General features: G+C 49.7%; 1 protein-coding gene across 4 annotated transcripts in view; it reads left to right on the top strand.

The window, feature by feature from the left end:
- The window catches only part of cacna1db (calcium channel, voltage-dependent, L type, alpha 1D subunit, b), a 792,002-nt gene that overhangs the window by 543,901 nt on the left and 220,440 nt on the right, over nucleotides 1-27,661 (top strand). For all 4 annotated transcript variants that reach the window (XM_086001660.1, XM_086001658.1, XM_086001657.1 and 1 more), the window contains 3 exons: nucleotides 11,077-11,206; nucleotides 15,187-15,246; nucleotides 24,285-24,391. In XM_086001660.1, coding sequence (XP_085857786.1) covers nucleotides 11,077-11,206; nucleotides 15,187-15,246; nucleotides 24,285-24,391 — 297 coding nt within the window. The remainder of the gene's footprint in view (nucleotides 1-11,076; nucleotides 11,207-15,186; nucleotides 15,247-24,284; nucleotides 24,392-27,661) is intronic.

Genomic DNA, 27,661 nt, shown 5'->3' with positions numbered 1-27,661 from the left:
CTCTCTTCCCCCCCAGTCGCTCTCTCTCTTCCCCCCAGTCGCTCTCTCTCTTCCCCCCCAGTCGCTCTCTCTCTCCCCCCAGTCGCTCTCTCTCTTCCCCCCCAGTCGCTCTCTCTCTTCCCCCAGTCGCTCTCTCTCTTTCCCCCCAGTCGCTCTCTCTCTTCCCCCCAGTCGCTCTCTCTCTTCCCCCCAGTCGCTCTCTCTCTTCCCCCCAGTCGCTCTCTCTCTTCCCCCCCAGTCGCTCTCTCTCTTCCCCCCCAGTCGCTCTCTCTCTTCCCCCCCAGTCGCTCTCTCTCTTCCCCCCCAGTCGCTCTCTCTCTTCCCCCCCAGTCGCTCTCTCTCTTCCCCCCAGTCGCTCTCTCTCTTCCCCCCCAGTCGCTCTCTCTCTTCCCCCCAGTCGCTCTCTCTCTTCCCCCCCAGTCGCTCTCTCTCTTCCCCCCCAGTCGCTCTCTCTCTTCCCCCCAGTCGCTCTCTCTCTTCCCCCCCAGTCGCTCTCTCTCTTCCCCCCCAGTCGCTCTCTCTCTTCCCCCCCAGTCGCTCTCTCTCTTCCCCCCCAGTCGCTCTCTCTCTTCCCCCCCAGTCGCTCTCTCTCTTCCCCCCCAGTCGCTCTCTCTCTTCCCCCCCAGTCGCTCTCTCTCTTCCCCCCCAGTCGCTCTCTCTCTTCCCCCCAGTCGCTCTCTCTCTTCCCCCCCAGTCGCTCTCTCTCTTCCCCCCCAGTCGCTCTCTCTCTTCCCCCCCAGTCGCTCTCTCTCTTCCCCCCCAGTCGCTCTCTCTCTTCCCCCCAGTCGCTCTCTCTCTTCCCCCCCAGTCGCTCTCTCTCTTCCCCCCCAGTCGCTCTCTCTCTTCCCCCCCAGTCGCTCTCTCTCTTCCCCCCCAGTCGCTCTCTCTCTTCCCCCCCAGTCGCTCTCTCTCTTCCCCCCCAGTCGCTCTCTCTCTTCCCCCCAGTCGCTCTCTCTCTTCCCCCCAGTCGCTCTCTCTCTTCCCCCCCAGTCGCTCTCTCTCTTCCCCCCAGTCGCTCTCTCTCTTCCCCCCCAGTCGCTCTCTCTCTTCCCCCCCAGTCGCTCTCTCTCTTCCCCCCCAGTCGCTCTCTCTCTTCCCCCCCAGTCGCTCTCTCTCTTCCCCCCCAGTCGCTCTCTCTCTTCCCCCCCAGTCGCTCTCTCTCTTCCCCCCCAGTCGCTCTCTCTCTTCCCCCCCAGTCGCTCTCTCTCTTCCCCCCCAGTCGCTCTCTCTCTTCCCCCCAGTCGCTCTCTCTCTTCCCCCCAGTCGCTCTCTCTCTTCCCCCCAGTCGCTCTCTCTCTTCCCCCCCAGTCGCTCTCTCTCTTCCCCCCCAGTCGCTCTCTCTCTTCCCCCCCAGTCGCTCTCTCTCTTCCCCCCCAGTCGCTCTCTCTCTTCCCCCCCCAGTCGCTCTCTCTCTTCCCCCCCAGTCGCTCTCTCTCTTCCCCCCCAGCTCTCTCTTCCCAGTCTCTCTCTTCCCCCCAGTCGCTCTCTCTCTTCCCCCCCAGTCGCTCTCTCTCTTCCCCCCCAGTCGCTCTCTCTCTTCCCCCCAGTCGCTCTCTCTCTTCCCCCCCAGTCGCTCTCTCTCTTCCCCCCCAGTCGCTCTCTCTCTTCCCCCCCAGTCGCTCTCTCTCTTCCCCCCCAGTCGCTCTCTCTCTTCCCCCCCAGTCGCTCTCTCTCTTCCCCCCCAGTCGCTCTCTCTCTTCCCCCCAGTCGCTCTCTCTCTTCCCCCCCAGTCGCTCTCTCTCTTCCCCCCCAGTCGCTCTCTCTCTTCCCCCCCAGTCGCTCTCTCTCTTCCCCCCCAGTCGCTCTCTCTCTTCCCCCCCAGTCGCTCTCTCTCTTCCCCCCAGTCGCTCTCAGCTCTTCCCCCCAGTCGCTCTCTCTCTTCCCCCCCAGTCGCTCTCTCTCTCTCTCCCCCCCCAGTCGCTCTCTCTCTTCCCCCCCAGTCGCTCTCTCTCTTCCCCCCCAGTCGCTCTCTCTCTTCCCCCCCAGTCGCTCTCTCTCTTCCCCCCCAGTCGCTCTCTCTCTTCCCCCCCAGTCGCTCTCTCTCTTCCCCCCCAGTCGCTCTCTCTCTTCCCCCCCAGTCGCTCTCTCTCTTCCCCCCCAGTCGCTCTCTCTCTTCCCCCCCAGTCGCTCTCTCTCTTCCCCCCCAGTCGCTCTCTCTCTTCCCCCCCAGTCGCTCTCTCTCTTCCCCCCCAGTCGCTCTCTCTCTTCCCCCCAGTCGCTCTCTCTCTTCCCCCCCAGTCGCTCTCTCTCTTCCCCCCCAGTCGCTCTCTCTCTTCCCCCCCAGTCGCTCTCTCTCTTCCCCCCCAGTCGCTCTCTCTCTTCCCCCCCAGTCGCTCTCTCTCTTCCCCCCCAGTCGCTCTCTCTCTTCCCCCCCAGTCGCTCTCTCTCTTCCCCCCAGTCGCTCTCTCTCTTCCCCCCAGTCGCTCTCTCTCTTCCCCCCCAGTCGCTCTCTCTCTTCCCCCCAGTCGCTCTCTCTCTTCCCCCCCAGTCGCTCTCTCTCTTCCCCCCCAGTCGCTCTCTCTCTTCCCCCCCAGTCGCTCTCTCTCTTCCCCCCCAGTCGCTCTCTCTCTTCCCCCCCAGTCGCTCTCTCTCTTCCCCCCAGTCGCTCTCTCTCTTCCCCCCCAGTCGCTCTCTCTCTTCCCCCCCAGTCGCTCTCTCTCTTCCCCCCCAGTCGCTCTCTCTCTTCCCCCCCAGTCGCTCTCTCTCTTCCCCCCAGTCGCTCTCTCTCTCTTCCCCCCCAGTCGCTCTCTCTCTTCCCCCCAGTCGCTCTCTCTTCCCCCCAGTTGCTCTCTCTCTTCCCCCCCAGTCGCTCTCTCTCTTCCCCCCCAGTCGCTCTCTCTCTTCCCCCCAGTCCCTCTCTCTCTTCCCCCCCAGTCGCTCTCTCTCTTCCCCCCCAGTCGCTCTCTCTCTTCCCCCCCAGTCGCTCTCTCTCTTTCCCCCCAGTCGCTCTCTCTCTTCCCCCCCCAGTCGCTCTCTCTCTTCCCCCCAGTCGCTCTCTCTCTTCCCCCCCAGTCGCGCTCTCTCTTCCCCCCAGTCGCGCTCTCTCTTCCCCCAGTCGCTCTCTCTCTCTCTTCCCCCAAGTCGCTCTCTCTCTTCCCCCCAGTCGCTCTCTCTCTTCCCCCCCAGTCGCTCTCTCTCTTCCCCCCCAGTCGCTCTCTCTCTCTTCCCCCCCAGTCGCTCTCTCTCTTCCCCCCCAGTCGCTTCTCTCTCTTCCCCCCCAGTCGCTCTCGCTCTTCCCCCCAGTCGCTCTCTCTCTTCCCCCCCAGTCGCTCTCTCTCTTCCCCCCCAGTCGCTCTCTCTCTTCCCCCCCAGTCGCTCTCTCTCTTCCCCCCCAGTCGCTCTCTCTCTTCCCCCCCAGTCGCTCTCTTCCCCCCCAGTCGCTCTCTCTCTTCCCCCCCAGTCGCTCTCTCTCTTCCCCCCCAGTCGCTCTCTCTCTTCCCCCCCAGTTGCTCTCTCTCTTCCCCCCCAGTCGCTCTCTCTCTTCCCCCCCAGTCGCTCTCTCTCTTCCCCCCCCAGTCGCTCTCTCTCTTCCCCCCCCAGTCGCTCTCTCTCTTCCCCCCCAGTCGCTCTCTCTCTTCCCCCCCAGTCGCTCTCTCTCTTCCCCCCAGTCGCTCTCTCTCTTCCCCCCCAGTCGCTCTCTCTCTTCCCCCCAGTCGCTCTCTCTCTTCCCCCCCAGTCGCTCTCTCTCTTCCCCCCCAGTCGCTCTCTCTCTTCCCCCCCAGTCGCTCTCTCTCTTCCCCCCCAGTCGCTCTCTCTCTTCCCCCCCAGTCGCTCTCTCTCTTCCCCCCCAGTCGCTCTCTCTCTTCCCCCCCAGTCGCTCTCTCTCTTCCCCCCCAGTCGCTCTCTCTCTTCCCCCCCAGTCGCTCTCTCTCTTCCCCCCCAGTCGCTCTCTCTCTTCCTCCCAGTCGCTCTCTCTCTTCCCCCCCAGTCGCTCTCTCTCTTCCCCCCCAGTCGCTCTCTCTCTTCCCCCCCCAGTCGCTCTCTCTCTTCCCCCCCAGTCGCTCTCTCTCTTCCCCCCCAGTCGCTCTCTCTCTTCCCCCCCAGTCGCTCTCTCTCTTCCCCCCAGTCGCTCTCTCTCTCTTCCCCCCCAGTCGCTCTCTCTCTTCCCCCCCAGTCGCCCACTCTTCCCCCCCAGTTGCTCTCTCTCTTCCCCCCCAGTCGCTCTCTCTCTTCCCCCCCAGTCGCTCTCTCTCTTCCCCCCCAGTCGCTCTCTCTCTTCCCCCCCAGTCCCTCTCTCTCTTCCCCCCCAGTCGCTCTCTCTCTTCCCCCCCAGTCGCTCTCTCTCTTCCCCCCAGTCGCTCTCTCTCTTTCCCCCCAGTCGCTCTCTCTCTTCCCCCCCCAGTCGCTCTCTCTCTTCCCCCCCAGTCGCTCTCTCTCTTCCCCCCCAGTCGCGCTCTCTCTTCCCCCCAGTCGCGCTCTCTCTTCCCCCCAGTCGCTCTCTCTCTCTCTTCCCCCCAGTCGCTCTCTCTCTCTCTCTCTTCCAACAACAACATGCCCTCGAAAAAGCCTCGGCACCGGCGGGCACTCCAGCCTATCTATCTATATATATAAATAAAAGAGCTCTTCTGTCTGTCTGTCTGTCCTTCTGTGTGTCTGTATGGTCGCTATACAGTCAAAAGTTATAGAACGTACCTACACATGTGTTATATCAAAAGAAAGCTTATGATTCTGGAATGGTCATAAGCATATTTACTTTTTGGTCAGACAAAAATTGTTCAGACAGTATACAAAAAACGTTCAAAATTCCGCTCATTATCTGCTCATTAGCATCGAGTGACGTGAAGGTTGACCAATCGTACAGTCGAGCGACGTGACGGTTGACCAATCGCTGCGTCACAGGGGCGGGTTCATTGTGCATGCGGGCGGGCCATTATAGAGTTGAGTGACGTGATGATTGACCAATCCTGCAGTTGAGTGACCTGATGGTTGACCAATCGGTGCGTCACGGGGCGGCGTTTCATTGCGTGTGTGGGTGGGCCTAATCCTTCTGAGCTGAGGTGAGTGGTCGCCATCTTGATTCCTAACTCTTCATTTATTTTTCCCACTTTCTGCGTGTTTATTTTCAAATATAGATTTCCAGCAAAAAAAAGTTGCTTTTAAAACACAATTAAATTGTTTTTTAAAAAAAAGTAAATTAATTTGTAAATATTTTTTCTAAGCTGATTAATTTTCCTACCTTTCACCCTCTTTTTTTCCTGTTGACTCGCTACCTCCGCCGGGCGCCGCAACCTTCCAGGGTTACCCCGATTGCAGGCCTTGAAGCCTCGGCGTCTCCTTCCCAGCCACGCCCGAGCTAGGCACCTCCCGTCCCGCTCAACAAGCGGCCCACGATCGCCGCCATCTTTGTAAAGGCTGGCGGGGCGGGAATGAGCCAAGCGTAGCCACCACCGCCATCTTTGTAAAGGCTGGTGGGGCGGGGCGGCACGGAGCTCTGCGGAGCCATCGCCAGCGCTGGGCTCGGGTGCTTTGTGGCCTGCGGCCGAACGGCAGCTGCGGAGCTCGGGCTGCCCGGGGCGCTGGGCTTGGCTGGGCCATGTCAGTGCGGGTGCCCGAGGCCCCGGGGCCTCGCCTTTTCCAACCGCCGGCAGTGCAACTCTCAACACTGGCAGAGGGGAGAGGGTCTGCTAGCTCCCCCACTCCCTTTCCCCCCCTTCCCCCACACCCTCCCCCCACTTCCCCTCCTCACACCCCCTTCCCCCTCTCCCTCCTCCCCCCCTCTCCCTCCTCCCCCCTCACACCCCTTTCCCCCTCCCTCCCCCCTCTCTCTCCTGTTCCCTTCCCCCCTCCTCCCCCCCTTCCCCCCCACCCTTCCCCCCCTCCTCCCCCCTTCCCCCCCTCCTCCCCCTTACCTCCTCCTCCCCCCCTTCGCTCCCCCTTTCCCCCCTTCTTCCCCCCTTCCACCCTCCCATTTCCTCCCCCACCCCCTTCCACCCCTTCCCTTCCCGCCCCTTTCTCCCCCCTTCCCCCCTTCCCTTTCCTCCCCCACCCACTTCCCTCCCCCCTCCCACCCCTTCCCCCACCCCTCCCACCTTCCCTCCCCTTCCCCTACCCCCCTTCCCCTACCCCGCTTCTCCTACCCCCTTCCCCTACCCCCCTTCCCCTTTCTCTCCTTCCCTCTCTCCTTCCCTCTCTCTCTCTCCTTCGCTCTCTGTCTCTCTCTCCTTCCCTCTCTCTCTCTCTCCTTCCCTCTCTCTCTCTCTCTCTCTCTCTCTCTCTCTTCCCCCCAGTCGCTCTCTTCTCCCCCCAGTCGCTCTCTTCTTCCCCCAGTCGCTCTCTTCTCCCCCCAGTCGCTCTCTTCCCCCCCAGTCGCTCTCTCTCTTCCCCCCCAGTCGCTCTCTCTCTTCCCCCCGTCGCTCTCTCTCTTCCCCCCAGTCGCGCTCTCTCTTCCCCCCAGTCGCGCTCTCTCTTCCCCCCAGTCGCGCTCTCTCTTCCCCCCAGTCGCGCTCTCTCTTCCCCCCAGTCGCGCTCTCTCTTTCCCCCCAGTCGCGCTCTCTCTTCCCCCCAGTCGCACTCTCTCTTCCCCCCAGTCGCTCTCTCTCTCTTCCCCCCAGTCGCTCTCTCTTCCAACAACAACATGCCCTCAAAAAACCCTTGGCACCGCCGGGCACTTCAGCTAGTATATAAAGCAGTTGATCTGTCTGTCTGTCTGTATGTCCTCTATGCACTCAAAAGTTATAGAGCGTACCTACACATATGTTATATCAAAAGAAAGCTTATGATTATGGAAGTGTCATAGGCATATTTACTTTTTGGTCAGACAAAAATTGTTCGGACAGTATACAAAAAACGTTCAAAAATCCTCAAATCTGCTCATTAGCGGTTGACCAATCCTACCGCTCATTAGCGTTGAGTGACGTGATGGTTGACCAATTGGGGGGGGGCGTTTCATGGCGTTTGTGGGCGGGGCCTAATCGTTCAAACTGCCGAGCGGGAGCTGAGCTGAGGTGAGTGGCGGCCATTAAACATCTGCCAGGCCTCAAGCTCAAAAAATGGTAATGGAGGTGAGGAAATTGTTGATTCATTAGTATTGACACATTAACCACTGGAGGCAATGCCAGAAACGACGCAGATGGGGATTAAATGATATGAAATATAGATTTCCAGCAAAAAAAAGTTGGTTTTAAAAGAAAAAAAAATCCATTTGCAAAGGGGACTCGGGCTTTCCCCCCCTCGGCGGTGGATGAGCTGCCTGCAGGCCTCAGGCCTCGAAGCCTCGGCCTCTCCTCGCCAGCCACGCCCGAGCTGGGCACCGCCCGTCCCACTGGGCCCGATTCCAAACCAGCGGCCTGCGATCGGCGCCATCTTGGTAAAGGCTGACGGGGCGGGACGGAGCCGAGCATGGCCATCACCGCCATCTTGGTAAAGGCTGGCGGGACGGAGCCTAGCGGGAGGTGAGTTGGGGTCACTCGGGCCGGGCCTGACAGCCGCTCGACCCAAGACACAGAGCAGGGGAGCGGCAGCAGCCGGCCGTTAACCACACAGCCCGAGACACAGAGCGGGGGAGCGGCGCGGCAGCCGGCCGCAGCGGGAGCTCAGCTGGGGTCACTCGCACCGGGCCTCACCGCTACGCCACGCACGGGGCCTCTGGCTCACCAAGTCCGGGCTCCCTCTCTCTCTCCTCCCCCCCCCTCTCTCTCTCCTCCCCCCCCTCTCTCTCTCCTCCCCCCTCTCTCCTTCCTCCCCTCTCTCGCTCCTCCACCCTCTCTCCTCCCCCCCCTCTCTCCTCCCCCCCTCTCTCTCCTCCCCCTCTCTCTCTCTCTCTCCTCCCCCTCTCTCTCCTCCCCCTCTCTCTCTCTCCTCCCCCCTCTCTCTCTCCTCCCCCCTCTCTCCTCCCCCCCTCTCTTCCCCCCCTCCTCCCCCCCTCTCCTCCCCCTCTCTCCTCCCCCCTCTCTCCTCCCCCCTCTCTCCTCCCCCCCTCACCTCCCCCCTCTCTCTCTCTCCCTTCCCCACTCTCTCTCCCTCCCCCTCTCTCCTCCCCCTCTCTCTCTCTCTCATTCCCTCTCTTTCTCTCTCCTTCCCCCTCTCTCTCTCTCTCTCCTTCCCCCTCTCTCTCTCTCTCTCTCCCTCCTTCCCCTCTCTCTCTCCTCCCCCCCTCTCTCTCCTCCCCCTCTCTCTCCTCCCCCCTCTCTCTCCCTTCCCCTCTCTCTCTCCCTCCCCCTCTCTCCTCCCCCTCTCTCTCTCCTTCCCTCTCTCTCTCATTCCCTCTCTTTCTCTCTCCTTCCCCCTCTCTCTCTCTCTCCTTCCCCCTCTCTCTCTCTCTCTCCTTCCCTCTCTGTCTCTCTCTCTCCTTCCCCCTCTCTCTCTCCTCCCCCCTCTCTCTCTCCTCCCCCCTCTCTCTCTCTCCTCCCCCCCTCTCCTCCCCCCCTCTCCTCCCCCCTCTCTCCTCCCCCCTCTCTCCTCCCCCTCTCTCTTCTCCCCCTCTCTCTACTCCCCCCCTCTCTCTACTCCCCCCCTCTCTCCCTCCCCTCTCTCTCTCCTCCCCCTCTCTCTCCTTCCCCCTCTCTCTCTCTCCTTCCCCCTCTCTCTCTCTCCTTCCCCCTTTCTCTCCCTCTCCTTCCCCCTCTCTCTTTCCCTCTCTCTCTCTTCCAACAACATGCCCTCAAAAAACCCTCGGCACCACCGGGCACTCCAGCTAGTTGACAATATAATAGCAAAACAAGAGCATTCAGCCCAAGCTTTTTGTAGGAAATGTGAACGTTTTTCACAATTGAATCTTTTTACTATTTGCAGGAGAGTCCTAGGAGGAGAAATTCGGTATCGCCCCGTTTGGTGCGCAATTATCGGCCGGGCGCAAAGTTTAGCGCCTGGTGCTAATTATCACCTCCGACTGCAAACTTGACTTCTATCGCCCCTGGAAGTGATTGGAGCGCTAAATCAGGCGCTACACACCTCTCATAAGGCGCTAACGCCGAGGAGCGAGGCGCTACTTCAGAGTGCTGGCGAAGCTCATGTGATGTCAGTTAGCAATGGAACACAGACACACTGGCGCCGGCCAGCTCTTAAAGGGGAGGGTCGATCTTGCTCTCCATCCACACCATGCTCATTGCAGCCTTGAATCTCGGCCTGGAGAGACCTGTACATCAAATCTGTTGGAAAGATCAATGGAGAGACCCAGGGAAAGAGCTCAGAGTGCAGCCCCCATAGTCTCTTCTAAATCGATGCAAGGAAGATCAAATCAAAATGAATCTGCAAAGTGCTGCTCAGTACCCAAAACTCCTTCACACAGCGTTGAATCTCTCCAAAAGTCTCTCTCTCTCTCTCAGAATACGTGGTACAAAAACGTCGCTGACAAAAAAAGGCAGGAAGCGGTCGCCTTTAAATAGCGCTCCCCCAGTCCCTTCCTGACTGCAAAACGCTCCCCTCAACCTGTCGTTGCTAGCAGCAGGCGGTAAGGTGGGAGCGCCACTCAATATCCGGTCTGGGACGTTGCACGCTCGATTGATGTCATGATCTGCGGGCGCAGAAGATCATGGCGGTAGTGTTTAGCGCCGCCGCAAAATGTCTGCTCAATTTTGCGAGCGCCGCAGACATCGCCGCGCCCGGGCGCTAGTTGTTTTGCGACCCGGGCGCTAACGGGAAGTGCAAAGCAACCGAATTTTCCCCCCCTATTGTCTTATGCACGTTAATGGATTGAAATTGCAAACATACAAAATTGTCGGACAGGAAAAGACCAGCTAGTTCATATAGCATGCCCCATACAGTTGCGATGCCTTCTGGTTCACAATTAAAACATTCCCTACCCATCCAGATTCATGAAATCTCCTGGGAGAGACGGAAAAAAAACACATGAAAACCCAAGGCCAATTGGTCGGGAGTGGGGGAGTGGGAATCTGGAAAATTATTCTCCAATTCCCCCAAGGCAATTGAAACTAGTCAAGGCGACCACATTGACCATGACTTATGTTATTTGGTACCTATCTCTTGTATGACATGATCTCCCCCCCGCCCCCACCTCCCCTCCTACCCCTAGCCAGGAACCAGTGCAACTGTCTTTTGAAGGTCTATAGTGAATCCGGAAAATGCAACATTAATAACAAACTGTTTATTTTAAATGGGATGTTGCCTTTATTATATTAGTTGAAAAAAGAATTTCATATGAGTGCGTTAACCCACTTGTTACTAATATTATACATCATGATTTTAATCTATAAGAATTTAAAACTGACATTTTATAGAGTTATTGAAAACAGACCAGTGCTTGAAAGTCAACCTAGGACTTTCTTGTGCAATTCTCCTTACCAATTCTGAACTGCATTGGGCTAGGCCAAGAAGCAAATGGCCTCACAGCAGATGACAATGCTTGCCACAAAGAATTGTTTAAAATAAAAAGAAAATACTGTCTTTAAAAGTAAAAAAATGAACTGAAGAAATGCTAGGGGCTAAATCTGTTACGGTCCATTTTTGGGTGCATAACTGACAGTGCATTTCCAGCGCACACCCAAACCAGGAGGTCTGAGGCTTAACATTAACTGGGCTTCAGGCCTCATTGTAATAAGGCGACGAGCTGCTGGCATCTGTCACGCCTCCAGAGACAGCTCACCTGTGTTGCCAGATGGAATTTGGGTCTTGTCCCTCGTCAGCAGCAACCCTCATGCAAGTGGAATGGAGGAGGAGAATGGGAAGTGGGTGTGATCGCAGGCTGGCAGTGGCCTGCAGCAGTGTTCTGGAGCTGGGAGGAGTACTTATGGCTCCACATTAAATAAGTTATTTTGTGGCCCCCTGGTTAGGCCGCAGCAAACTCCTGAAAACCTGAGTGGAACAGGCCTGGCGCCTGCTGCACTTAGCACTCACAAGTTCCTCCAATGGGTCCTTAAATAGGTGTTAGGCCCCTCATTACCATATACGAGGGGATAATGCTCAAAAAATGGCCCTGATGAATTTAGCAGTTGCCCAATGCACGTGCAGATTTGGCATGGGCCGTTGCACTGTTAAATCAGAACTGAGATAAGTTATGTATACTACTTCAAAAGGGGGATTAGAAAATTGTAACTGAACATGACACAATCAAATCATTTCATTTGCTTACCTTCAAAGAAGGATGATGTGCTAAATAATGTATAATTCTTTATACTTTAGGATCAGAGTCGCATGTCACAGACTTATAAATCACCACATCTTTACAAATCTGATCCTCGTGTTCATTATGCTCAGCAGCATTTCCTTGGCAGCGGAAGACCCTATACGTAATAATTCCTTTCGTAATAACGTAAGTAGATGGCGTACAAAGATATTTTACTTTAAATGGTTACAGCTATTGCAGTCCTTCTAAATGTTGCATTTCCAATATACACTTAAGTGATGTACACTTGAGCTGCTGATTTTACTTAACAAAAATTAGTCTCATGTTCATAAATGATTTAGACTACTACACACTTTTAAACCAACACAGGGGAGTTGTGTCGTACATTAGTGGCACTGAAGTTCCCTCTTCAGTAGCCATACCTCAGCGAGATTCAGTGCCTTCAAGAGAGGAGAGGAAAAATTGGCCGGAAAAACAACCAAAAATGCTCTTGAGAAGGGGAATTAATATATAGTTGAAGAGTGAATTCTGCTTTAAATATTGGGCTATTTATATATACGTTGTCCCTTAAGAGGCGTGTTGCTGACATTTCTGATGTGTGACAGCTGAAAGTCACTGATTTGGATTCTTTCTTGTTTCGTGTAGATTGAGTAGGCCCGTTTAAATTTCAGGTGGAACGCCCTAGGAATTGCCTCTCGGGTGTCTTCAGATTTACAACTGCTCGTGCCCATTGATTATGTTAGTGTTCTCAACCTTTTTGTGGCCAGATCCCATGGGGAAATTTTCAACTGGTGGCCTGAAAATGGGCATGAGCAGTTCAAAATCTGAAGGCACCTCGGTCTCCCCGTGGGCATTCAAGGCCGCCTGTTGCAATTTCGAGGTGGGCCTGTAAATGGACAAGCAGCCGCCTGCCTTTTTTCGGGCTGGGGGCTAGCTACATATGCAAATTGGGGTCCTATGCCGGCTGTAGAGCCACAGTTTAAAATTTTCTGATGCAAATGGGCAGAGCTTGCACAGTGCACGCTCCACCCATTTGAACCAGGTGGCGAGCAGCCTAGTTAACGGTCCTTAAAGGGGAATTTTTGTGTGGCCAGGAAGATCAGGAGTGCTCCTCCTGGCTCCACAATAATAATGCGGCTTACTTCCATCCCATGCTCGCCTTCTCCAAGATCAGTTCCTCACCCTTGGCCTGACCTGCTGGCTGCCTCATTGCAGGCGACAGCTGATTTCCTGCCCTCTCGCACCCGATGAGCTACAGTTTAGCACTCGCAGATTGGCAGTTACATTCCATTCCACCCACCCTTTAAAACTTGTTCAAGCCACCAAAAATTCTTGTAACCTCTTGTGCCCCTCCAGTTATGTGTACTGATATGGTATAACTAGAAATATTGGGCCGGAATTTCCTGGATCGTACTTTTGCAGAAATTACGCTGAAAATTAGGTCAGTTTCTGCACCGATCTTGCCGATGGGAACTTACAGCTAAATTTCCTGCAGAACTCGTTGCCTACGCCGGCACGTAAATACCGGCTTTAAACAAGCACAAATGTAGCTTCACCAGTAGGGGAAATATATCGGACTGCTGTCTCCTGCCTTGGTGCCTCACTCTCAGACCTTCTTGCATCTGCTGCTCCTGTTCCTCTTGCATTATTATGCAGAACAGAGGTATATTCATTGGGAAGGCTATTCCAATTGCTTCATCCTTCTGAACGCATGGAGGGCGGGCAGGAGGCTTAAAATCTTTTGGAGTGCACTGAGACTGACAGCACTTTGGTTAAGTATAGTGCAGGTCTCAGTAAGAAAATATTTCAAAAATCACAAAGAAAATCACTATCAAACTCCAGAAATCTCAGTTACTCCAATATTAGGGCTGTGCTGCAGCTACATTTTTGGGTGCATTATTCACGTATTATCCAGGAAATTTGTGCAAGCTTGTTTTTTGTATGGGGTTAGCTGTTTAAATGAGTGGCAAAGGATTTCAGCGGATGAATCTCTGAAGCGGCGCAAACGATCAAGGAAATTTGCGTGTAGTGATGTTTCAGCATAAAACCGGTGTAAATCATTTTACATGTGAATTTCCTCGGGAAAACTTTGCGCAGCTTCACTCTTATGCCATAGTTACACTGAACCTTTCCAAGAAATTCTGGCTTCTCTCTCCCCTCCTTCATTTCTGTTTTTTTCTTATAGTCTCACTCTCCTGTTTCGCTTGTACTTCTCTCCCTCCTTCCTTTAGTTTCTCTTTCTTTTTTCTGCCGTTGTTTCTGAGTATAAATTTGATTTATTTCTCTGTTTCTCAGTGTTTATTTTTTGTTCTCAGTATATCTGAATTTTGCTTTTGGTAAAATGTGATTTTTTTTTGAATATAGGCATTTTTGGAATGTGGGCATTGCTGACAAGGCTAGCTTTTATTGCCCATCTCTAATTACCCTGAGAAGATGGTGGTGGGTCTTCTTGAATTTGGTGAAAGTGCTCTCACAATGCTGTTAGGTAGGGAGTGGCAGGATTTTGACCCAGCGACGATGAAGGAATGGCAATATATATCTAAGTCAGGATGGTGTGTGACTTGGAGGGGAACTTGGAGGTGATGGTGTTCCCATGCACCCGCTGCCAATGGATTTGAGAGGTACTGCCGAAGAAGCCTTGGTGAGTTGCTGCAGTGCATCTTGTAGATAGTACATACTGCAGCCACTGTACGCCGGTGGTGGAGGGGGTGGAAGTTTAGGCTAGTGGATGAAGTGCTGATCAAGAGGATGGTGTCGAGCTTCTTACGTGTTGTTGCAGCTGCACCCATCCAAGCAAGCGGAGAGCATTCCATCACACTCATGAATTGTGCCTTGTAGATGGTAGAAAGATTTTGTGGAGTCGGGAGGTGAACCACTTGTAGCAGAATACCTAGCCTTTGACTTGCTGTAGTAGCTATGGCATTTATGTGGTTGGTCCAGTTGAGTCTCTGGTCAGTGGTGACTCCCAGGATGTTGATAGTGAGGAACACGGCAATGGTAATGCCATCGAATGTCGAGGGGAGGTGGTTAGGCTCTCACTTGTTGGAGATGGTCATTGCCTGGAACTTGTGTGGCACAAATGTTACTTGCCACTAATCAGCCCAAGCCTAAACGTTGTCCAGGTCTAACTGCATGCGGGCATGGACTGCTTTATTATCTGAGAAATTTTGAGTGGAGCTGAATGCTGTGCCATCATCAGTGAACAGCCCCACTCTGATCTTACAATGGAGGAAAGATAATTGATGAAGCAACTGAAGATAGTTGAACTTAGGACACTGTCCTGAAGAGCTCCTGCAGCGATATCCTGGAACTGCGATGATTGGCCTCCAACAACACAACTATCTCTCTTTGTGCCAGGTATGACTCCAGCCAGTGGAGAGTTTTTGCTCTGATCCCGATTGACTTCCAGTTTTACTAAGGTTCTTTGATGCCACAGTCAGTTGAATGTTGCCTTGATGTCAAGGGCAGTCATTCTCACCTCACCTCTGGAATTCAGGTTGTAATGAGGTTTAGAGCCAAATGATCCTAGAAGAACCCAAACTCAGGATCGGTGAGCATGTTATAGATAAGTAAGTGTAAGTCCATGGAAAGTAAAATCAGGCGGTATGTAAAATGGATGGCCAATCTGATCACATCAGTTTCCCACCGAGCGGGTTAGGTTAAAATTACCCCCAGCGTCTCAATATAGATGACAGACCCTATACGGACAACAGTTACAACATTTTTTTATCAAGCTAAGTATGCAGTCTTGAGTACACCTGACAGATGTATTGGATAAATGAGATGCAGTCATTGGATTTAATAAAAAGATTCATTTCATTTTTCTGTAGTTTTCTTAATCATAAATGTATTAGAATAGGATTATAGATTCACAAAATTATATATAAATAACAAGTCATTTTCTTTTCCAAGATCGCTTCTTGAGTTAAGGTGAATGGCAATTGGTGTACCTGTTATGGTGGTGAAAGGTTTTGCAACATTCAACAAATCAAGGTTGCTGGCAATCTATATATTAATTCCCTATTACTGTGGTGACCTCTGTTATGAGATAATAAATGCACTAATTATATTTTAAGAGGTTTGCTTTCTGATGTCCATCAACTATTTTCCTTTCGGCAGTTTCCAATTTCCACATTGTTCTGAACATTTATATTCTGCCTTTACAGATTCTTGGTTACTTTGACTATGCTTTTACTGCCATCTTTACTGTTGAAATCCTGTTCAAGGTAATACATTGTTTGCTTCTCCTGCCTTACTGAAAGGCTTGTGTAAAGCAAAATGTTTAAATTATTTGCTTACTTTACAGATCCTAGGCTATGCAGATTATGTCTTCACTAGTATGTTTACATTTGAAATCGTATTAAAGGTAACAAAGGTCCAAGATTGCCGTGTGTGATACTTCTTGGCACCAAAATCACATGATAGGTGACTGCATGGTACACCTATTCTGGGCAGTGTTTTTGCACTGAATGACACACCTAATCCACTACTATGAACTCCATCATTGGCCAGTTTAAATCATTGGCCAGTGTAAATCATGTAGTTGATTTTTCAATCTGTATACTTTAATAGAAGCCTGCGGGCTGAAGTCAAATAATTAAGGTAATGATGCATGTCATTTTTCCAATTTCTCGTTCTCGAGCATAATATCTTTCATTTAATTGCATAACAAATCAGATCAAAAACTTTTATTCAATTAGAGGCCTCAAGAAAAATAAATGGAGAATCAACCCTGGGTCAAACATTTACATTTTTGTATTTAATTTGCTGTTTCTGTAAGAATGTAAGGATAATTTAATAAAATATCAAGAAAATAAAACACTTTAATCTTTAATAGATTTTATTATTGTATTATTGCCGTTTACCTGTATTGTACTGTCTGTTAAATCAGTAGAATATTTGCTGCATGTACCAGTTTTACACAAGTACCTGCTTTGGGGGCATAAAAAGGGACAGCCCTGAGTTATACCCCCCTTCTAGCAGCAGTGCTGTCTGGACAGGGAGCTCAGAGCTCTGTGCATGTGCACTTAAATGCATGTAGAGGGCTTCAATCACTAATGCTAGTAATTGACAGGACAGTCAACTCTTTTCTAACATCGGAAACAAAAAGGAGGTCCAGTAAATCACTGGATGCGGCTACACTGTTTGAAGCTGAGGTCACACTTCCTTCTTGAGCTGGTCTCACACTGTTTCTGATAACTATCTGGATGTAATTTGATATTAACTGTAATTATATTACAGATTCTGTGTTGCCACAAGAAAGCCACTTTGAATTGATGCAAAATCTGCAGTGTAACTGGATTTTTTCCATTGGTATTGACCAGATAATGACTCTAAACTGATGCAAAATATGCAAATAAACTTGCAGAGGTCAACCTGACAACCCAAACTTTATACAGGAAGAGAGTATCCCTCCAAACATTCAACTAACATCGGAAATTAATGGAGAAATTGGAGCTGCAGGCTTTTATATTGTTAAGGTGATTGTAGTGTATGTGCCTTTAAGACTGAACTACTTTTACAGCTCCTGTATACTGTAGTACCGGCAGTGACAAACCTGTATATAAGCCTTGCGCATGCCTCTGTACCCCCAGTCTTGAGACTACCCTCCTCCAGTAAATACCTGTTTATCGTTAAGTTACAGCATCTGTGTGGTTATTGAAAAACAGCATACTCTCAGAATCACGGATCTAACAGTGGCGACGAGTGTCGATTCGAATCTACCTGCAACTCTGCATTTCCTTTCGAGGATTCGCTCCGGGAGGGCGGTGTAACAAAAAAAAAGTCGAGGCCAGGAACACGGGCGTCGACCACGAGCAACCGCCCAGTCGTCCAGCAGAGAGTGAACATCGCAGGGGAGGCTGTGGATAGCCGGGCTTGGTTCCCCAGCCACAACGATCAGCAAGAGACTGACGACAGGTCCAGCGCAGACCCTTCCCGGACAGCGGCGGCTGGAGCCGACCGACGTCGGAGAGAAAGCCGAGCAGCGTCGACGGGGTAAGACAGAGGGTGAAGCGCACAGGGCGCAGCGGGGGTTGAAAACCGAGCGGCGTCGAGAGAGAAAAAAAAACCGGAGAGAGAGAGAGGGTAAAGCAACAGCCGGGTTCAGGACCGAGCGGCGTCGAAAAAAAAAAAAAAAAGAACGCGCAGAGCACAGGCAGGGCTCAAGGGCTGAACAGTGTCCGCGGGGAGAGGGGAGAGCGCGGGAGACGCCATTGAGCCGCGGAGAAGAAGGAAGAGCGCGGGAGACGCCATTTTTAGAAGCCACAGCGGAGAAGAAGGGCGAGCGCGGGAAGGAAGGAAAGCGCGGGAGACGCCATTTTTGACAGTTAAATCACACCCAGGGATGCCGAAGAGTGGCAGTATCTCTACATTCGACAATGAAGTCGAAGATTGGGCGACATATGTGGAACGTATTGAGGTGTACTGCAGGGCGAATGAAGTGCCAGATGCTAGTAAAGCACTGGTTTTGTTAAATTCCATGGGTGCAAAAACTTATGGGTTACTGCGAAATCTAATAACCCCAAAGAAGCCAGTGAACAAGAATTTCGAAAGCATAGTAGAAATCTTACAGGACCACTTAAACCCCACACCGCTGCTGATAGCAGAACGATTTAAGTTCCATAAAAGGAACCAACACAAAGACGAAAGCAATGCTGAGTGCCTAATGGAACTGCGCAAGTTATCGAAACACTGCCAGTTTGGAACGGGACTAGCAGATACGTTAAGGGACAAGTTTGTGTGTGGGCTACAAAGTGAAGGAACCCAGAAACGGCTTCTATCAGAAAAGGATCTTACGCTGGACAAGGCTTTCAGTATGGCAGTATCACATGAAGCAGCCGCAAGGGGAGCTGCAGAGATACAACGGAGACCGCAAGAATATGGCACCAATGAAATGTCCTATGGAACAGGGAAGTGCTATCGCTGCGGCAGAACAACACATGACCAGAAGGATTGTTGGTTCAAGGACCAAGTGTGCAGACAGTGTGGAAAAGCAGGACACATAGCAAGAGTCTGCAGGTCTGGGAAGAAAACCAACAGTAAGAAATCTCCACAGGAGAAGTACAAAAAGGTACACCAGGTGATGGACAGTGGTTCAGACGACCAGAAAAGTGACACAGACTCCGGAAGCAAGGAGCTGGGTTGTCTGAAACTACATAAGGTAACCAAAATGGAGGATCACCAGACTATCTGGGTTACACTCAAGATAGACGGAGTCCAAGTGAAAATGGAATTGGACACAGGATCAGCCCTAACAGTCATAAACCAAAGGGACTACAAGCGGCTATTTTCACATATACCCTTGAAAGCTACAGAGATTGTCTTGAAGACGTATACGGGGCAAAAAGTCTACCCCAAAGGAAAAATAAGGGTGAAAGTGATATATAAAGTCCAGGAAATACCTAAAATGGATATATATGTATTGCCAGATGGAGGACCACCACTGCTAGGACGTGAATGGATCCGGAAGATACAATTAGATTGGCATTCCATACAGGCACTGAAGGTTGAGGCCAAAAAGGATGACGATGTCACACCTGGACGACTGTCAAAAATGCTAACTGACGCAAAAGAAGTGTTCCAGGAGGGACTAGGAACACTAAAAGGAATAACAGCAATGATTAAAATAGAGGAAAATGGAAGCCCAAAGTTTCTTAAGGCCAGACCAGTGCCTTATGCGATCAGACCAGCTGTCGAAGCAGAGCTGGAAGGGTTGGAACGTTCAGGAGTACTGTCCAAAGTGGACTGGAGCGAGTGGGCTACACCCATCGTTCCTGTAATGAAGAGGTCGTTGAGTAATACATCTGGGGAACCAAAGAAGGTCCGCATCTGTGGGGATTTTAAGGTGACAGTGAACCCAATCCTTCACACGGTACAATATCCGCTTCCACGAATTGAGGATATTTTCGCCTCGCTATCTGGAGGTAAACGCTTCACCAAAATTGATCTAGCCCAGGCGTACTTGCAAATGGAGGTAGAAGAAGCTTCAAAACAATACCTTACGATTAACACTCATAAAGGTCTCTATCAGTACAATTGGCTGGTGTTCGGGGTAGCCTCGGCTCCGGCTATCTGGCAAAGGGCAATGGATCAAGTCCTGCAAGGGATTCCAGGGACCCAGTGTTATTTGGATGACATCTTGGTCACGGGCAAAAATGACAGTGATCACCTCGCCAACTTGGAGAAGGTGCTCACCAGATTAAAGGAGTATGGGCTACGAGCTAATCGCCACAAGTGCGAGTTTTTCCAGAAACAGATCTCGTATTGTGGCCACGTCATCGATGAAGAGGGGTTACATAAGTCCCCTGAAAAGATTGAGGCAGTAGTCAAGGCTCCAGCACCGGAAATCGTGTCACAACTGAGGTCGTTCCTCGGGCTGGTAAACTACTACCACAAGTTCTCACCAAATTTGTCCACGGTATTACACCCACTGAACACCCTACTGCAAACAGGGGTACCATGGAAGTGGGATGACGAACGTAGACGAGCTTTCCAGAAGTGTAAAGAATTGATCACATCAGAAGAGGTGTTGGCCCATTTCAACCCAGCGCTACCAATTCATTTGGCATGTGATGCATCACCCTATGGTATTGGAGCGGTGCTGTCGCACAAATTCCCAGACGGGTTGGAGAGGCCAGTAGCCTTTGCGTCTCGGTCACTAACCTCAGCCGAGCGCAACTACGCCCAGATTGACAGGGAGGCCCTCAGCCTAGTATGGGGAGTAAAAAAATTCAACCACTATCTGCATGGGCAGAAGTTCACCTCGCTGACTGACCACCAACCACTTGTCTCAATCTTTAATCCTAAGAAGGGCGTTCCAGTGATGACTGCACAACGGTTACAAAGATGGTCCCTGTTTCTAGGGGCGAATCAATATGAAATAGAATATAAAGGCACGAAACAGCATGGGAATGCTGATGGGCTATCGCGCCTGCCACTACCTACTGTGGAGGAAGCACCAGCAGTGGACCCTATCGAGAGATTTTATTCGTCAATAATTGAACGATTGCCAGTAACGAACGCGGATATAGAGAAGGAGACCCGCAATGATCCGACGCTGTCTCGGGTATATGATTTGACGGTGAGGGGATGGCGACTCACTGTTGCCAGCATTCTCATCCAGAAGAGAACAGCTGTCAGTATGCCAGGGGACAGTGATGTGTGGATCCAGAGTGGTGATTCCACCCAAGTTAAGAGAGAGAGTGCTAAATGAGCTACATGAAGGTCACCTGGGGGGAGTGAAGATGAAAAGCCTTGCTAGGGCTTATGTGTGGTGGCCGGGAATCGATCAACAAATCGAAGACCTAACTAAGAGCTGCTTAGGATGCCAGAAGGTCCAAAATGCACCACCACATGCCCCTCTACACCCATGGGAGTGGTCCTCCTCTCCATGGCAACGGGTGCATATTGATTTCACTGGTCCATTCATGGACTCAATGTTCTTAATAGCAGTGGATGCTCATTCGAAGTGGCCTGAGGTGATAAAAATGTCCTCAACCACTACAGAGAAAACGATTGCAGTCCTACGGACCATATTTGCCAGAAACGGTTTGCCAGAGCAGATTTGCTCTGATAATGGACCACAATTTGTGTCCGAAGAGTTTCAAAAATTTATGAGAAGGAATGGGGTAAGGCATTACACATCCGCCCCGTATCATCCAGCCACAAATGGATTGGCTGAGAGGTTCGTACAAATCTTTAAGAAGGCGATAAAGGCCATGTGCGACGATGAAATTCCACTGCAGCATAAGATGGACAATTTCTTATTAGCCTACCGAAACGCGACACATGCAGTTACCAACCAGACCCCGGCCATGATGTTCTTTAACCGAAGGTTGAGATCTCGTCTGGACTTGCTCAGACCAAATGTGCGAAGAAATGTTGAGGACAAACAATTCCAGCACATCAACGAGAAGCCGACAAGGAGCTTCAATGTAGGGCAACCAGTCTTGGCCCAGGACTATCGAACAGAGAAATGGCAACCCGGAACGATATGCACAAGGCAGGGGCCATTAATGTACACAGTGGATGTCGGGGAGAACATTGTGAGACGCCACGTCGATCAGATCTTAGCGTCAGAGGAACGCGTCAACCCCATGTCTCGAGTACCTGGGGATGAACCCGACATACCGGTAGCATCTACCTCAGAACCAGTAGCAGTGGAACCCGATGAACTACCCGATGAAATGGGGTCAGAATCGCCTCTGCACCAAGAACGAGAACCTCCGGAAAGGCGCTATCCCGAAAGGGTCAGGAAGCCGCCCCAAAGACTGAATCTATAAATGGACTATTGTTGTTTAATGTACATGTTAAAGTATTAATTGTTATTTGAATATTAGGGGTACGACTAATCTAAAAGGGGAGGAATTGTAGTGTATGTGCCTTTAAGACAGAACTACTTTTACAGCTCCTGTATACTGTAGTACCGGCAGTGACCACACCTGTATATAAGCCTTGCGCATGCCTCTGTACCCCCAGTCTTGAGACTACCCTCCTCCAGTAAATACCTGTTTATCGTTAAGTTACAGCATCCGTGTGGTTATTGAAAAACAGCATACTCTCAGAATCACGGATCTAACAGTGATAAAGTGATTAACTGTTGTGCAATTAAATGGGAGATACTGTATGCAACTAATATCAACTCAGAGTGGCATGGTAAAGGTATCTATATACCTTTCTCTAAATGCTTCTGTTAAGTAATAGTAAGATTTCACTGAAATGCCTAATCTAATGTACTTCATTACATGCAGGTAGGCAAAAGAGATATAACATTTATTAAACTAAATGTTTATAATATAACATTCATATAATTGGCGAGAAATACTTTTGAAAACCAACTGTACTGCTGACACAAATTCCAGCTATCATTTAATATCCATGGGATTACGAACAGAACAAGGATCAAACCTGGCCCTATATTTCATCCATCTACTTACTGGGTAAACTTGCAAAGCCATTGGGGAGACCCCTCTCCCCTTTGTCCTTTAGTGTTTTAATTTGTTCCAAATTTCATACACCAAAGGTGTGCATGATTCTGTATGCTGTCACAAACTGCAGATTTACGAATGTCTTTCAAGACTGAGTCTATTGAACATTTTTTAAACAAAATTAATGAATGCTTAACAAAGTGATTACATTTCCCTAATTTTCACAGTTACTTTCCCCTTTAAATACGTAGGGAAGCAGAGTGACATTCTTTCTCTTGTGTCTCAATAATAAGCATTTTTAGCTTTTCTTTGTGTGAGCATGATGGCTTTATTTAAGTATGGCGACTTTCTCTATAATGGATCAATGCCAGCATGACCAGGCCACAAAGACCACGATGCTAAAATGTTGGTCTTCAGCTTTCAGTATTTTTTAATGTCAACAATTTACATCAAAACAACTAACACCACAAAGTGTATTGTGAATGCTAACCAAGACATTTAACCATTTTTCTTAATTAAGTCTCTGCATCTGTACTGATAAAACGCTGAAGGCTCATGTTCAGGCTTGAAAAAACATCACGAACCTTGGCCAGGAAATGATCCAGGCTTCCTATTTAGCAGAAGAGAAGTGTAACTGACCAATATTTACTTAAATGTTGTCTGAAAATAAAAGTAAAGTGTTCTTGTTGTGGGAGAAAATTGCATAAATTTGTATATAACTGCAGAATATAATGTTTGAATCAGATTAATGGTGTTAATGTTATTGAATCGCAATGGGCCATCCTTTATTGATATCGTATAGCTGCTTGAAGAGTAAACTTTGCAAATAACCTTTGAGATGTTTAATTTGCAGTTATATTTTAACTGTTCTGACTCATTGGCCCCAATATTTACGGGGAGGCAGGGAGGGATCGTGGGGGGAGGGGGTTGGAGGAGCAGCAGCTCCTTACAGGTTTCTCGGAGGTGCTGTTGTTAGGATTTACATTTTTGGACTTCGTTCACCGGCCGGCAGCCAGCCAGATTGAGAGTCTAGCTGGCTATCGGGCAAGTGGGCATGGGACACCAGGCCACAGCCTGGGAGTGGAGAGGAGGGAAAAATTGAGGGTTGGGGGTACATCAGTGGGATGCTGTAGACAGATTGGCGGGGGTGGCGCGGTTCGACTGGGGAGATGTGAATAGAGGAAGGGGGGAGGCGGTGGATAGATCGTGGAGGGGCGGGTGCGTGTAGAGATCGGGGAGGGGGCCAGAGAGATCGGTTGAGGGCTGGAGAGACTGGGGGGAGAGGGGGGCTGCGGATAAATCATGGGCCAGAGAGATGGTGGATGGGGGTGCGTGGATAGATTGCGGAGGTCCGATTGCGGGGAGTGGGAAACAGTTTTCATTGGGATCCGGGGGGGAGTACTTCTGCTCCTCCTGGCCCACAAGAGTGCTGGAAAAGCACTTAGCTGTTGGATCTGGCTGTTCTTGCCTCCCTTCAGCTGCGGGTTTCCTAAGCCCTGCGAAACCCAGCCCACATGCGTTAAATTTAAAACACAGCTCAAATCTGAGGCGCACAACCTCATTAAAATATTCAAATTAGGGACCCACCTCTGGAGTGAAGGTTAGTCGCCCGCCCTCATTAAAACCGGAAGTGGTGGTGGGTTGGGGTCAGGTTGCCCATTTTTGAATTATCAACCCACTCCTCTCCTGCCTGTCCTGTGTGGTTAAAATTCCCCTCATTAAGAGTACTTTTCTAATTGTCTAAAATTAATATTATAATGAATGAACCGATAAAATTTATTTTAACGTAATTTCAACTGGTATATTCAACAACAATAACAACTTGCATTTATACAGTGCTATTAACGTAGTAAAGTGTCCCAAGACGTTTCACTAGAACGGCCATGATCAGCCATGATCTCATTGAATGGCGGAGCAGGCTCGAGGGGCCGAATGGCCTACTCCTTCTCCTATCTTCTATGTTTCTATGTTCTCAGACAACATTTGACATCGAGCCACAGATGAGATAGGGCAGGTGACCAAAAGCTTGGTCAAAGAGGTAGGTTTTAAGGAGCATCTTAAAGGAAAAGAGAGAAGCGGAAAGGTTTAGGGAGGGAATTTCAGAGCTTAAGGCCTAGACAGCTGAAGGCACAACCACCAATGGTGGAGTGAGGAAAATCAGGGATTCAGCATTTCTGGTCTTCATTTACCGGTGTTATTCTTTATTGTTGCGTTGCATTCTGAAAGAAATGAATTGTTATAATTGTAGGGAGAGTTAATAAATGATACTGGACAGACATTGCAGATATTCAAACTATTTATTTCCATTTTTACCTTTCCATGCTTTACTTCTTCAGATGATGACATATGGAGCATTTTTACACAAAGGTTCCTTCTGTAGAAATTATTTCAACTTGTTGGACATCCTAGTTGTGGGTGTGTCACTTATTTCTTTCGGAATTCAGTAAGTATCTGTTTTTATTAAACGAACGCCAGCAATTGTAGAATACGCTAACTTTACAGTATATCATACAAAAATACAGTGGGCTTTTGTTTTTCGATAGATATTCCTTACCATAAGCTAAAAACAGCAGGTCTATAAATTGACTAGTTTATTAAAACTTTGAATAAATAATAAGTAAACCTAGTTAAATATAAAAGTTAAATACTCTTTATAAAGTACAATAAAGGAATGGTGAGTGACATGGATATTGATCAAAACTTAGAGAAGCATTTCTTTCCGACTTGAAAAATAAATAAATACTGCATGATATTACACATCACAAAGCTCTGTGAAGCAACTTGAATGACAATATGCACCCAGTATTTTCTCTTTCTCCATATGTGTATATTACATCTGCATGCACTCATTATGAAAACCTATGTCCACATTTATAATGAAATTGCCTATGTAAACTTCTTGTGCTGTAATTGACCTTTCTCCCAGTGAAGCCACTCTACCACCTTAGTTTTGTGTATACCAGCTCCTCAGCCTGTGCTGCAGGATAATTTCCTATACTCCAACTAACTCTACTTCTCTGTTTTCCGAATCACATAAGTTTTGCTATTTAACTTTCAATCCATGATATAATAAAAACATTAATGGGGGTAATTTTAACCTAACTCTCCAGGCAGGAAATGTATGGGATCGGGTAGAACGCCGGTTTTATACCGATATTACTCTCCATTGTCTCCTGAGAAAGGTTTAGCTCACCATAGACACCCCACTGAGAAGAATTTCCCCACTCGGATCATTTTCCTGCCTTTGTTCCCCAATTATCATCAACACTCCCTCCCCTGCTCACCCACTCTCCCTTTTCCCTCTCCCTCCTTCCATTCACTCCTTTCTCCCCAGCACGTCCTTCCTCCCCCCATCTCCTCCGCCATCTCTCTTTCACCCCTTCTCTCTCCCTCTTCCCCTCCATTCCTCTCACCCCTCCTCCCTCCCCAACCCATCTCACCTCACCTTCCCCTGCAGTTTCATTCCTTGTGGACCAAGAGGAGCGGGAGTGCCTCCCCCAGGCCTCAACGAAGCTTTCGCCCTCCTCCAGTCCCGATACCCAGCCTTGCCCCTAGTCCTCCCGATGGTTGACCTCTGCCTCCGATTGCAATGAAGCCCTGAATCTTTATTCAATTAATTTTCCCTGATGAAGTCCTTATCTTTTATTAATTAATTTTCTGCAACAAATCCCTGATATTAATTTTCCCCAGAATACCCCAAATTATTATTTTATTAATTTTCCCCAGCGAAGCCTCCATCATTACTTGATTTATTTTCCCCAGGAATGGCCTGAATCTTTCATTTTCTCCTGTGCCAAGCACTGATCTTTTTTAATTAATTTTCTCCAGAATAGCGTTGATTTGTATTTATTAATTTTCCACAGTGAAGCTGCGATCTTTAATTAATTTTGTTGATTGAAGCCTAGGACTGATTTAATTAATGTTGCTCATGTACAAGGGCCCTTTTAATTTCTTAGCCCCCATATGTTCATTTAGTTAATTTTGGCAACTTTATCCCCCAAGTTATTTAATTCATTTTCTCCATCATTGCCAACTTTCTTTAATTTGTATATTTGGTGCCATTTCTCCCCATTCTGTGCAAGACTGTTTTAAATTCATGAATCACCCATCTTGATTTAATTCAGTTCTCTCAGTTCCATTTTAATTTCACAAACCTGTCCTCATTCTCCTTTCTCTGTACCCGTTCCCTGTCCTTTTCCGGTGTTCCCCATCTCCTCTTGTCTTTATCCCTCCCCCAATCTCTGTCTGCTTTCTTCCCACTCTCTTCCCCCGGTCTCTTTCTCCCTCTCTTAATTTCTCTCCCCTCCCCATCCTCTTCCACTTCTACACTTTCTGCCCCTCCTCCATCCTCTCCCCCTCTCCTGACCTTCACCTTCTCTATCATCTGCTTCTCCCCATCCTCTTTACTCCCCCCCTCATGCTTGTTTCTAATCCTCTTTCCACCCTTCCAATCCTCTCCACTTTTCCCATCATCTCCCCAATCTCCACCCTGTCCCCTATATCCTCCCCTCCCCCATTGCCTCCCCGACCCCCCATCTCTTCTCCCTCCTCCTTATAGTACTGTGACACTCGTTCTAATAGTGTAGCTGCTTCCTTTAACCTCCATATTGCTCTGAGACCCTTCAGAACCTTTGATTCTCTTCCCCCACTGACAGATCTCTAACTCTCCACCTCTGGCCCTACTATATTCTACCCTCCCCCTCTTCCATCCTCTGACCCTGATCTGCCTTCCTCCTTCCCCAGCTTCTACCTTGCCCACCCCACTCCTCCTCTGCCCTGCTGTACCTTTCCCTTCAGCCCTATTCTCACCCCCTAATATATATATGCAACAGAAGATACATAAAAAATATTCCACAATTCATATACAGTAACCACCACTGTGGGATTTTCTGCATCTGGCTGATTTGTGGTTGATTCTGAGCTGCTACTACATAACGTTTGTGCCTGGTAGCACATTCATGAAGGAATGCTTCTTTAAGATGGACATATTAAAATGCTAGGAAAAAGTTTACATAATATATGTAAATACACCATCATATGGAAAACATAGCATCATAGGTGCTACCACTGGAACTAATGAAGGGGATGTGGTCGCCCCCTCATCCCATATATTTTTTAGCATCAGTGACGGTCCTCTGTTCCCGCCTCCAAATTCCAGAATTCCTCCTGATGTCCCTCTCCCAACTCTTTAAGTATGATTTCATCTCTGCACAGTATAAAGAATGTACCGTGGGGGAAAAAGTGTTCTGGTTGCTACGTGCCCAACATCTTACATGCAGGCATGAACATTACCTTTGATTGAAAAGACATTCAAAAATAATGCATTTACCAATTTGCTATAAATAGAAACATAGAAGATAGAAGCAGGAGTAGGCCATTCAGCCCCTCGAGCCTGCTCCACCATTCAATGAGATCATGGCTGATCATCCAAACTCAGTACCCTGTCCCTGCCTTCTCCCCATATCCCTTGATCCCTTTAGCCTTAAGAAATATATCTAACTCCTTCCTGAATATATTTAATGAATTGGCCTCAACTGCCTTCTGTGGTAGAGAATTCCACAGGTTCACCACTCTCTGGGTGAAGAAATTCCTCCTCATCTCTGTCCTAAATGGCTTACCCCTTATCTTTAGACTGTGACCCCTGATTCTGGACTCCCCCGCCATCGGGAACATCCTTCCTGCATCTAGCCTGTCCAGTCCTGTTAGAATTTTA

This window comes from Somniosus microcephalus, chromosome 11 (genome assembly GCF_052327205.1).
Source record: "Somniosus microcephalus isolate GS21.2 chromosome 11, FLI_Smic_1.0, whole genome shotgun sequence".
NCBI lineage: Eukaryota > Metazoa > Chordata > Chondrichthyes > Squaliformes > Somniosidae > Somniosus > Somniosus microcephalus.
The sequence above is the reverse complement of the archived record's forward strand: the minus strand, read 5'-3'. Positions and strand labels throughout refer to the sequence as shown.